Below are 12,389 nucleotides of genomic sequence, written 5' to 3'. Positions count from 1 at the left end.
GGATGGCCAGCATCAAAAAGACTAAGAACAACAAATGCTGGAGAGGATGTGGAGAAAGGGGTAACCCTCTTACACTGCTGGTGGGAATGTAAGCTAGTTGAACCATTGTGGAAAGCAATATGGAGGTTCCTCAAAAAACCAAAAATAGAAAAAGCATTTGACCAGGGAATTCCACTCCTAAGAATTTACCCAAAGAAAATAACTCAGGTTCAAGAAGACATATGCACCCCTATGTTTATCGCAGCACTTTTTACAATAGCCAAGATATGGAAGCAACCTAAGTTCATCAGTAGAAGAATGGATAAAGAAGATGTACATATACACAGTGGAATACTATTCAGCCGTGGAAAGAAACAAACCCTGCCATTTGCAACAACATGGATGGAGCCAGAGGATATTTTGCTCAGTGAAATAAGCCAGGCGGAGAAAGACAAGTACCAAATGATTTCTCTCATATGTGAAGTATAACACTGAAGCAAAACTGAAGGAACAAAACAGCAACAGACTCACAGACTCCAAGAAGGGACTAGTGGTTACCAAAGGGGGAGGGATGTGGGAGGGTGGGTGGGGAGGGAGGGAGAAAGGGATTGAGGGGTATTATGATTAGCACACATGGTGTTGAGGGGATCATGGGGAAGACAGTGTAGCACAGAGAAGTCAAATAGTGACTGTGGGATCTTCTCCACTGATGGGCAGTGACTCCAGTGGGATATGGGGGGGACACCATGGTAGTAATCACATTGTTTTTTCATGTGAAATCTTCATAAGAGTGTATATCAATAATACCTTAAAAATTAAAGATTAAAGAGAAAGAGTAAAGGAGAGATTTAAAAAAATAGCCAGCAATACTCCCTTTTTTATCATCAGAAAAGTTCAGGGATAAGAGTAGATGGAATCATGAACTCCCTGTGGTTTCTGCTTCATCACAATGTTTAATGGAAACAGGAAATTCTCAGTGTCCAGATTCTATTTTTTCTCTTGGTGACCTCTTAAATGTATTCTTAACATTGGATTGTCATCATCCTTTAGTATTGTTAGGCTTGCCACTTTAATCTTTGTTTATAAATCAAAGGTTGAAGGTATTGTATTAGTACAAAGTATCATTTTAAATGATGAAACGTCTACTATCCTTAGTGTAGACTTGTAATTAAGCACAATAATTCTACCTTTGGTCCTGTATAATCATAGCCACATAGGTAGCTGGTTTTCTGGTGGGACCTGTAATTTTGGGATCTACGGAAATGGTTGTATTCATATAGCAAAAGTTGGCATTTATTATCTGCACTCCAGAGCTAGGAAAGCTCGGGGCTGTCCTTAATCTTGGCACAGGAAATTAAAGGTCCCAAGGATGATTCAATCTCCCTAACTCCACAAATAGAAGGAGGCTATCTACATAAAAAAGAAAAGGGGCAAATTGCATTTGGGGAAGCAGTCATGAAGCCCATTTTGTGTAGGTTCATGACCTTAAGTTGCTGCTCACTTCAGAACTCATTAAAGCAATCACAGTTTTCTATGGCTGCATTAGTTTTTTTCTCTCATTTCCTTTTCCATTTTTTAGTGGTTATTTGTTAGGGAAGAATGTAGAAACAAATAATAATATGTTTATGAATTTTGTACCAACTCTGAAACCTTCAATATTTAATAGTGTACATTGGGGGTAACATTTCTGTTCTTCATGTAATGAATGTTTAATAGTTGTACTGATAGTTATTACATCAGAATAGTGTTTAAACTAATTAGAACACAATTGTTAGTATATTCAGTCTTTTTCATAAAGTTGATTGTAGAACATTGAATTTTTGTTTCATAAGATAACATTTTGCTCTAATAAAACTCTAATATGACAGCTAAACCTACCATTTAAAAGAAGTAAAAATGTGTTGGTAGGTTCAGCCCTTTTATTTTTCATGTAAGGATATTTGAGGAGGTATCCCCTTCAAATAATGAATTGACTCTATGTACTGTTCAGTTTCTTGAGCTATGTCTTATGATTGTTAAAATATTTCTTCCACATTTGGGGGAGAAAAATAATCCAAAAGTTTTATCTTCTACTTGTAGATATAAAACAGATGGGAAAGAAAAGGAGGCAATCCTTGAAGAAGATGATGACCTCTGGGTCAGAATTCGACATCGGCATATTGCGGTAGTATTAGAGTATGTGAACCCATTATATTTTTATACTATATTTTTAGACACTAAATACATAGTAGCACTTTTTTCAGTCTTAAAATATTTCTGTAAAAATTGCATTTTAGAAATTTAAAGAATTCTGTCATAATTTGACAGGGAAATTCCCAAGCTTATGAAGGAAATTTCATCAACAAAGAAAGCAACTGAAGGAAAGGTAAGTATCTTTCACTTTCAAAATAATGGTGAAGGTGAATCTTAAAGTTTGTGTAAGGTTTTTATTTTATCTATTTAACTGTCCATTTTGGGAACTTTCTGACATACACAAAAGTAATGATATGGAACCCCCATGTACCCATTACCTCACCTCAATAGTTAGCGTCATTTTGTCTGTATATATATATATGCCTGCAGAACCATCACCTAAATCAAGATGGAGAACATTTCCATCATTCCTGAAGTTACACAGTAATGTTATCTGTGAATAAATAAAATTTTGTCTGATCCTTCCTTATCTATATACATTTTAAACTAGTTTTTTTAGTAGTTAGTACCTTAATACCTCCTGGCTCCATAATGTAGACTAGAACTGGTGATAGAGAATAGTTTTTTCTCATTCCCAACCTTAGGGAAAATGTGTTTGACATTTCATCATTGAGTATTATGTTAGTACTATGTTGGTTTCAAGTTATTTTAGATACATCCTTTGTCAGAAGAAGGAAGTTCTCTTCTGTTCTTAATTTGCCAACAGATTTTTGTTTTTGTCTCTTAAATCAGGAATGGGTGTTAGATTTCATCAAATGTTTTCTCAGTATCTATTAAAACTAACATTTTTTTCTCCATTATTCTGTTAATGTGATGAGTTATATTAATTGATTCCCTAATATTAAACCAACCATGCATTCCTGGATAAGCTATACTTGTTCATGATATCTTATCCTCTTCCTGTACCACTGGAATCTATTTGCTAATATTTTGCTTGGGGTGTTTGCTTCCAGGTTTATGAGAAACGTTTCCAGTATTACTCCTTTTGTTTATGTTCTTGTCAGGTTTTGGTAGTAGGATTATATTGATCTTTAGATGAGTTATAATGCTTTCCCTCTCATTTTTATTTCTCTGGAAGTGTTTGTGTAAGATTGTTGTTATTTGTCCCACTATTGCTTGAAAGAATTTACTAGTGAAGCAATCTGAAAATAGAATTTTTTTTATGGAGAGATCTTTACGAGTATAGATACAGAGCTGTTCATATTTTTATTATTTTCTCATATCACTGTTGGGATATTGCATTTTTCAAGAGATTTGTCTGTTACATCTGTGTCTTCAAATATCCTTTTATCATCCTTTCAAAGTCTGTAGAATCTGTAGTTTATCCTAATATTGTTAATTTGTGCTTTATCCCATATATATTATTAAAATTTTAATGAACCAACTTTTGTCTTTGTTGACTTCTCTATTATATGTTAGTTTTATATTTAATTGATTTATACTCATTTTCATTTCCTTCCTTCAACTTCCTTTGGCTTAATTTTTCTTTTTCTAACTTCTTGTGTTAGGAGTTTTAGAGCTCTAATTTTCCGTCTTTTTTTTTCCTAGTTTATGTATTTGGTTATTCTCAACATTGCTGTGATTGCATCCCATAAGTTTTGGAATACTTATTTTTATTTCAGTTCAGCTCAAAATATTTTCTAACTTTCATTGTGATTTCTTTTGGCTCTGTTATATAAAAATATGTGTTTTAATTTCAAAGAGTTTAGGGATTTTCTAACGTGTCACTGAGTTGTAATTTATACAGTGGTCAGAGAAAGACCTGTATGATTTTAGTCTTTTGAGTGTTCAAACTTGATTTGAGCCAGCATATGTTGTAGTAAAAGCTCTATGTGTATTTGAAAAGTATACAAATTCTGTTTGTGTCAACTAAATCAAATTGGTTAATCATGTTACTCAAATCTTCCATTTCTTTACTGATTTTTTTGTCTTTTTTTTCTAACAGTTACTGAGAGTGGTATATTAAAGTCTCTGATTATGACTCTTTTTCCTTATAATCCTATAAACTTTTGAAGCTCTGTCAATTGATAAGTCCATGTTATTTAGAATCATTATAAGATGATTTTCCTTCTCTTGAATGTATCCATTATCATCATAAAATACCATTTTTTATCATTTGCAATATTTCTTCCTTTAAAGGCTACTTTGTTGTTAATATAACCATACCTGCTTTATTTTTGTTAGTGTTTACATATCTTTCCCGATCCTTTACTTTGAACTCTCTGTGTCTGTACGTTTAAAATATGCTTCTTAAAAAGAACTTGCAGTTGAGCTTTGTTTATTCAATCTGACAATCATTTATCTTTTAATTAGAATACTTAATCCTTGTATATTTCATATAATTATTGATACAGCCAAATTTATGTCTGCCATCTTGGATGTCTTCTGTCTTATCCTTTTTTCTTTTTCTTTTCAGTCTTCTTTATATATCATTTTATCTCCAACGTAAACTTGTTTTACCTTTTAGTATCCTTCTTATAGCCATTATGTTGGGCCTTATAAAATGTACCATTATCACAGTCTACCTTAAAGTACACTTGTGCCATGTCCTGAATAATTCAAGAACTTTATAATAGTTCAACTCCATTTATCTCCTTTCTTTTCTGTGACAGTGTTGTCATGTTTTACTTCAACTTTTGCTTATAAACTTAAGAATTTATTTTTGTTTTAAAGTCTCAGTAGACTTTTATATTACCCATTTATTTATGAACTCTGTTGTTACTTAATTCTATCACTCTTCAGTTTTTCTGTCTGGGCTGGATGAAGTCTCTCAACTTTTGTTTTTATCTAAGGGTGTCGTTGTTTTGCAAGTGTTTCAGAGATACTTTAGCTGAATTTAGAATTCGAGGTTGGCAGTTTTTCTTTTCCTTTCAGCAATGTAAAGATTTCAATATATCACTTCCTTGCTACCATAATTTCTGTTAAAGAAGTCAACTGGCATGTTACTGTTATTTTCCTGAGGTAAAATGTGTTTTAAAAGATTTTATCTTTGATTTTTAGCAATATATGACCATGATGTGCCTTAATGTGATATGTTGTTCTTGGTATTTATCCTCCTTGGGTTTGTAGAAGCTTCTTGAATCACTGAGTTGGTAACTTCCATCATATTTGTATAATAATTGGCCACTATTTCCTCTCATCTTGATGCTATCCTATTCTCTCCTCCCCTTGTAGGATTCCAATCACTTGTATTTAGATTTTTTTCACCGAATTCTACATTTCTTATATTCTATTCCCTTTCCCTCCCATTTTTCCCATCTCTGTGCTTTAATTGAATATTTTCTATTAACCTGACTTTGAATCGCCTACTTGTGTCTTTTGTGTCCAGCCTTCTGTTAAACCCATTCAGTGTATTCTTTTTTTAAGTTGAGTTATAAAGTCCCCCCTTTATAGTGTACAGTTCTTTGTGTTTTGACAAATGCATACTATCTTATAACCATAATCAAGATACAGAACAGTTCCATCACTCCTGCCTCCCTAATTTCCTTCTACACCTTTGTAGACAACCTCTTTACCCATCTTTCATTCCCTGGCAACCACTGATCTGTTTTTTGTCCCTATAGTTTTATCTTTTCTAGAGTGTTCTCTAAATGGAATAATATCAGGTGGCTTTTTTCATTTAGAACAGTTGCCATTCATCCATGTTGCATGTAACAGTAGTTTCATCACTTTTTATTGCATAGTAGTAGTCCACTGTATGCAGCGCTAGTTTTATCTGCAAGTTGCAGACAATTAAGTTTTTTCAAATTGTTTGCAACTGTGAATAAAGCCACTCTAACCATTCAGGTTTTGTGTGAACAGGTGTTTTATTCACTTGGGTAAATAAATAATTAAAAGTGGAATTACTGGTTCATGTAGTAAATTTATGTTTAACTTCACAAGAACCTTTGAAACTGTTTTCCAAGGGGGCTGTACTATTTAACAGTTCCACCAGCAATGTATGAGAGTCTTTCATTGTATTTTTAATTTCAAGTATTGCATTTAGCTCTAGGACATACATCCATTGAATTTTTAAAAAATAAGTTCTAATTCTCTGTTGACATATTCCATCTTCTCATCCATTTAGTTCATCTATAACATAAATATGTTATTTTGAAATCCTTGTCTGCTATCTGCAACCTGTTGATCATCTTGGGTCTACTTTGACTGTTTTATCACTTGAGTATTAATCATTTTTTCCTGTTTTACATGTCCAGTAATATCTTATTTTATGTTAGACATTGTGGGTGATAAACTGCAGAGGCTCTAAATGATGTTCTTGCTACAGAGAGTATTGAGTTCTGTTCATGCAGACAGTTAATTTGCTGATGAATAACCTTCTGTAGAGACTTCATATCAGGCTTTGTTATGAGTGTTTTTCACTTTTGCACTTACTCCAAATGTTGTGTACTTAGTCCTAGGACTGAATGTCTGGAATGTTCACTTAGTACTCTATAATTTTTCTGAATCAGAGAATGCCAATATTTTCTTACCACTAAGACCCTCTGAAATCTCTCTAAAGCATTTAGCCACCTGAGAGTTGTTCTCTGCAGACTCTTAAGAGTTATGCCCTTTCACTGTGTTCTGGAAATGTCCAAGAAAAAGCCACGGTGAGTGCAGGCATCACTTCCTGTGCTTTCCTTCACTCAGGTATCTTAGCTATGACCTATTTTTTTATCCATTGCCTGAATGCTGTTGTCTTATTTATTTTGTCCAATTTTATGTTAATTGGTGGAGGGAGAGTAAGCTTGATATAGCTTCTTTATTGTGGCTGAAACTGGAAGGCTTGAAATTGTTTTCTTTAAATTTTTTGCCAAATATTTAGTAAATTAACAAATATTTTCAAACACAGGATTTTAAAGTTATATCTGAACCATAAGTTTGCTTTAAAAATGTTTCATTTTTCTTAGACATCGCTTAGTGCTCTTGCCCAGCTGATGAAAAAGATGCCGCATTTTCGTAAACAGATTACAAAAGTAAGTAGTATTGTATATGAGATACCTTATTGTTTTTAGTTTATTAGTCCATTCAGTTCTGTAGTCAAGTTTAGCAATGGATGTCATGGAATACTTAGTGTTAGTTGTCCTCTAAAAACTTATCCCAAATATCTAAGCTTTCCAATAGTGTTCTATCTATGTATAATCTAGATTTATATAAATTTAGTTTAAATTTTTTGTAATCTTTCTTGAAAAGCCAAATAGATTAAGTTTAGTATTTATCACCTTAATTAGGCATTGGAATGACCAGTGGCTGCTATTCTGCTTGGTTCTGTAATAGTAGATATAAGAGCAGTTAAGCTGTGTGGGCAGGTCAGCTATTTTTTACAGTTCCAGTCCTTAGGAGTCATTATCAGAATAATCTTTTCACATTAATTCTTTATCATATTTCACACTAATCAAGAACCAGTAATATAAATTTAAACTTTTTCTGCTGTACTTTAACTACCTCATTATTTTTTTCTCATCTTAGTTTTTTCATTATTTGTAAACCCAAATTCAATCCTTCCTTTTTTTTTTCCTATCTGCCTATAGTCCCCAGTAGATCATATTAATTCTCACTTTTTTCCTAATCTTGAGCTGATTCCTTTGCTTTTACATGGTTCCTCCTTTTCACCTAAGCCCATACATTCCTTCAGGCCACCTTAAAAGTTTAATATTATCAACTACCCAAAAATAAGTTAAAATGCTTTAATGATTGATATCTTCTATTTTTCAGCAAGTTGTCCATCTTAACTTAGCAGAAGATTGCATGAACAAGTTCAAGCCTAATATAGAAAAGCTCTGCAAAACTGAACAGGTATGTGCAGAGTCCAAAATAACTATGTTCACTAATAGATTTCCACAATGAATTTTTTAAGTTACAGTGAATCACAGAATCTTTCTTAAAAGGGAACTCACCAAGGCAGTATTTAATACATCATTACCTACCAACCTTAACAAGTAGCTATACAGTATCATAGTAAGTAGCCCCTCTTAATCTGTGATTATGCATTTTTTGGTTGAATGGGATGATATATCTGTTGGGAGCTTATTTCAGGATAGTATTATTGTCAGGCCTTTCAGTGGATGCAGCATTTAGTGTAGCCTCCTGCCGATTACTGTATAGGCACATTTAACTTGTTTTAAGAGGCTCCTCTTTAATGTCAGAATTGTTTAGATCAATGCTGTATAATAGAATGCAAGTCACATGTAATTTTAAATATTCAGGTAGTCACATTAAAAAGGTTAAAAAACTAGTGTAGTTAATTTTAATAATGTATTTGACTTAAGCCAGTGTATCCAAAATACTATCATTTCAACATGTAATCAATATAAAAATTATTAGTGAAATATTTTAATTCTTTTTTTTACATCAATTCTTCAGTCTAGTGTTTTGACTTATAGCACATCTTAATTCAGAATAGCCACATTTCAAGTGCTCAGTAGCCATACTGTCTCATGACTACCATATTAGCATAGGTTTAGATTAATGATTTTCTTATCTGAATTATTTTTTGATCTCTACATTTTGTATAATTAATAGTTTAAAAGTGATACCCATATTTTCCTGTGACATATCAGTGTTCCATTAAATGTGGTAAGATTTAACAATAGATGTTTTTAACTGAGAAATTAATTTGGATTATAGACCACTGACTTTTATTTTCATTAAGGACTTGGCACTGGGAATTGATGCAGAAGGACAGAAGGTGAAAGATGCTATGCGAGTACTCCTTCCAGTTCTACTCAACAAATATGATAATTATGATAAAATAAGAGCAATCCTACTTTATATCTTCAGTATTAATGGTAATAGAAACTTTATTTTCATGTATATATTAAAATATACAGCTCTAAAAACACTTTACAATACATGATTGTATTTAGTATTTATATATTTACTATTAACCATAAGAGAATCTTAGAAAATTCCAAGATAGTTGCTGAAGTTGATTAAGATAAGTGGAAGGAAAAATATGAAATTGGGAGAAGACTGAAAGGTATATAATTTAAATGCTTGCCTTCTGTTTACAAAGCTTTATTCATAGGTACTGCCTGAAACCTTGAAATGATTGTGGTGGCAATTATGTGACTTTGCACTCATATTTTTACTTACCTAAGGAACTACGGAAGAAAATTTGGACAAGTTGATCCAGAACATAAAGATAGAAAACGAAAGTGACATGATTCGTAACTGGAGTTACCTTGGTGTTCCCATTGTCCCCCAAGTAAGAAATTTTACATTCTATACATACATATATACATACATATATATGTGTGTGTGTGTGTGTGTGTAAAAGCATGTGTAGTTGTTTGCATTAAATGCTTTCTTATACGGAAATCTATGTGGACAGTCTTCTTTATTTCACTCTATAATTTGGTTAGTAAGGCATTAAAAATTTTTTTTCCATATGAGTAATTTGGACAAATATATTTTTCTAGTGAATTTATATCTTATGGCATCTGTTATAATTTGCTTTTTATATTTTTCTCTTTATGATTCATTTATAGAAAATTTTGAAAGAACCCTATTTAGAATTTCATTTTTTCCTATCATGTTGTATAGCGTTTTTGAGTAAATGTATTTTCTGATAATATTAAAGATTTTATGACTAAGACACAAAATATTGTGAAGGAATGTGACCACACTCAGGTTTTTTTATTTTTGAAGTACAAAAATTTTTAATGCACAAAAAATGATGCAAAGAAATTTTCATCTTTGTGCCCTCACCAGTCATTTCTCTAGACATAACAAAATTAACTTTTTTTTTAAAATTCTTTTTTCTTCTTTGAACGGGCATCTCTCATATTTATTGATCATATGGTTGTTAACAACAATAAAATTCTGTATAGGGGACTCAATGCATAATCATTAATCAACCCCATGCCTAATTCTCAACAGTCTCCAATCTTCTGAAGCATAACGAGCAAGTTTTTACATGGTGAACAAGTTCTTACATAGTGAGTAAGTTCTTACATGGTGAACAGTACAAGGGCATTCATCACAGAAACTTTCGGTTTTGATCACGCATTATGAACTATAAACAATCAGGTCAAATATGAATATTTGTTTGATTTTTAATCTTGATTTATATGTGAATCCCACATTTCTCCCTTATTATTATTATTATTTTTAATAAAATGCTAAAGTGGTAGATAGATGCAAGATAAAGGTAGAAAACATAGTTTAGTGCTGTAAGAGGGCAAATGATCAGGTGTGTGCCTATAGACTAAGTATTAATCCAAGCTAGACAAGGGCAACAAAACATCCACAGATGCAGAAGATTTCTCTCAAAACAGGGGGGGTGAGGTTCTAAGCCTCACCTCTGTTGATCCCCAATTTCTCTCCTGATGGCCCCCCTGCGACTGTGCCTCTCTTAGGTTGTTCCTCTCTTGAGGAATCTTACCCGTCTCTGGCTAACCAGTCATCTTCCGGGGCCATACAGGGAAATGTAAAGTTGGCAAGTGAGAGAGAAGCAATATTGTTTGAAAAGGTTAGCTTTTTACTTTTTTGCAGATTTATGCCCTGTGGCTTCTATGCCCAGCATTTGTCTTGAGGTATCTTTACCACTTGGAAGAATTATGATACTCAGTAATTTCGATATGAGGCACGAATTCTACTTAGGGGTTGTAATTATGAAGGAAGAAGAGAAGCTATAGAAGTAGTAGACAGAAGAAAACATGGGAAGATTGATTATTTCTTTGACATATCTTCTTGTAGTGTAACATAAGCATGTATAGGTTTTAACTAACTAATTAAATTGCATGCACACATTAACATATTAGGAATACAGCTACATCACCAAAGCAGACCTACAATTACCAGCCATATCCACTGAAACCAAGAAAACCAGTTAGGCACCCTAGGCATTTGTGAAAACTTATCAATGATATGATGGATATTGTCTAACCGAATTTGAATATTTTGAAAAAAATCAGACAAATTAAAACCACATTCCTGGGAACTTTTCACATCCCATCTGTTCTTTTAACAGGAGATAGTCTATAGTCGCAAGATTTTGGAGCACTGCAACTTGCACTTCTCCTAATTCTTGGTTGAGTTCCGACAGTATAGATCCAGTCAAATTTGTTGTTTTACTGTATGTACAGGCCAGCTTAGATATCTCCTTCTTCATTCTAATGGCAAGTCCAGGAACCGGTGGGATGAATGCGGCTACAACTGCAACAGCACCAGGATCTTTGTTGAAGTTTTTGATGATCATCTTCTGGAATGACTCTTCTAGAGAATGTTGATGTTGGAAGTTCTTCTTCATATCGTATCTTAATTCGTTTTCTGAGTAGCCAAATTAGACTTCAATCCTCTGTATAAACACAAACAAACCCCCTGCCCACACTTTGATATGCCCTTCCTCTGTATAAACACAAACAAACCCCCTGCCCACACTTTGATATGCCCTTTATACCATTGTAAAGAACCTATTGGAGATCACCACACAGGAACTGCCTTTTTTTCTTTTTTTTAAGAGAAAGGAATATTATCAGAAAAATGTACTTCCATAGCTGATCATCTGACACCCTTTAAATGATCAAAATTAGGGATATTTAAAGCAAGCATTAATCGGTGATTTGCTGTTACTTTTATCCTATCAGGGAGTAATCCCCCTTTTCTTTCTTTTTTTTTATCATTAATCTACGATGACATGAAGAACATTATGTTTACTAGGCTCTTCCCTATAACAGGTCCCCCCCACAAACCGCCTTACAGTCACTGTCCATCAGCATAGCAAAATGTTGTAGAATCACTACTTGTCTTCTCTGTGTTGTACAGCCCTCCCCTTTCTTTCACCCCCCCCCCATTATGTATGCCAATCATAATACCCCCTTTCTTCTTCCCCCCCCTTATCCCTCCCTACCCATCCATCCTCCCAGTTCCTTTCCCTTTGGTACCTGTTAGTTCATTATTGAGTTCTGTAATTCTGCTGCTGTTTTGTTCTTTCAGTTTTTCCTTTGTTCTTATACTCTACAGATGAGTGAAATCATTTGGTATTTCTCTTTCTCCGCTTGGCTTATTTCACTGAGCATAATACCCTCAAGCTACATCCATGTTGTTGCAAATGGTAGGATTTCTTTTCTTCTTATGGCTGAATAATTTTCCATTGTGTATATGTAGCACATCTTCTTTATCCATTCATCTACTGATGGACACTTAGGTTGCTTCCACTTCTTGGCTATTGTAAATAGTGCTGCGATAAACATAGGGGTGCATCTGTCTTTTTCAAACTTGAGTGCTGCATTCTT

General features: G+C 33.4%; 1 protein-coding gene across 2 annotated transcripts in view; it reads left to right on the top strand.

Moving 5' to 3' along the window:
• Positions 1-12,389, top strand: part of STXBP3 (syntaxin binding protein 3) — a 97,374-nt gene that overhangs the window by 69,647 nt on the left and 15,338 nt on the right. For both annotated transcript variants that reach the window (XM_073228395.1, XM_037001586.2), the window contains exons 10-15: positions 2,059-2,154; positions 2,287-2,344; positions 7,062-7,127; positions 7,867-7,947; positions 8,804-8,939; positions 9,252-9,358. In XM_073228395.1, the coding sequence (XP_073084496.1) occupies positions 2,059-2,154; positions 2,287-2,344; positions 7,062-7,127; positions 7,867-7,947; positions 8,804-8,939; positions 9,252-9,358 (544 nt within the window). The remainder of the gene's footprint in view (positions 1-2,058; positions 2,155-2,286; positions 2,345-7,061; positions 7,128-7,866; positions 7,948-8,803; positions 8,940-9,251; positions 9,359-12,389) is intronic.

This window comes from Manis javanica, unplaced genomic scaffold (assembly GCF_040802235.1).
Source record: "Manis javanica isolate MJ-LG unplaced genomic scaffold, MJ_LKY HiC_scaffold_35, whole genome shotgun sequence".
Lineage (NCBI taxonomy): Eukaryota > Metazoa > Chordata > Mammalia > Pholidota > Manidae > Manis > Manis javanica.
Note: the sequence above shows the minus strand (reverse complement) of the source record. Positions and strands in the feature narration are given on the sequence as shown.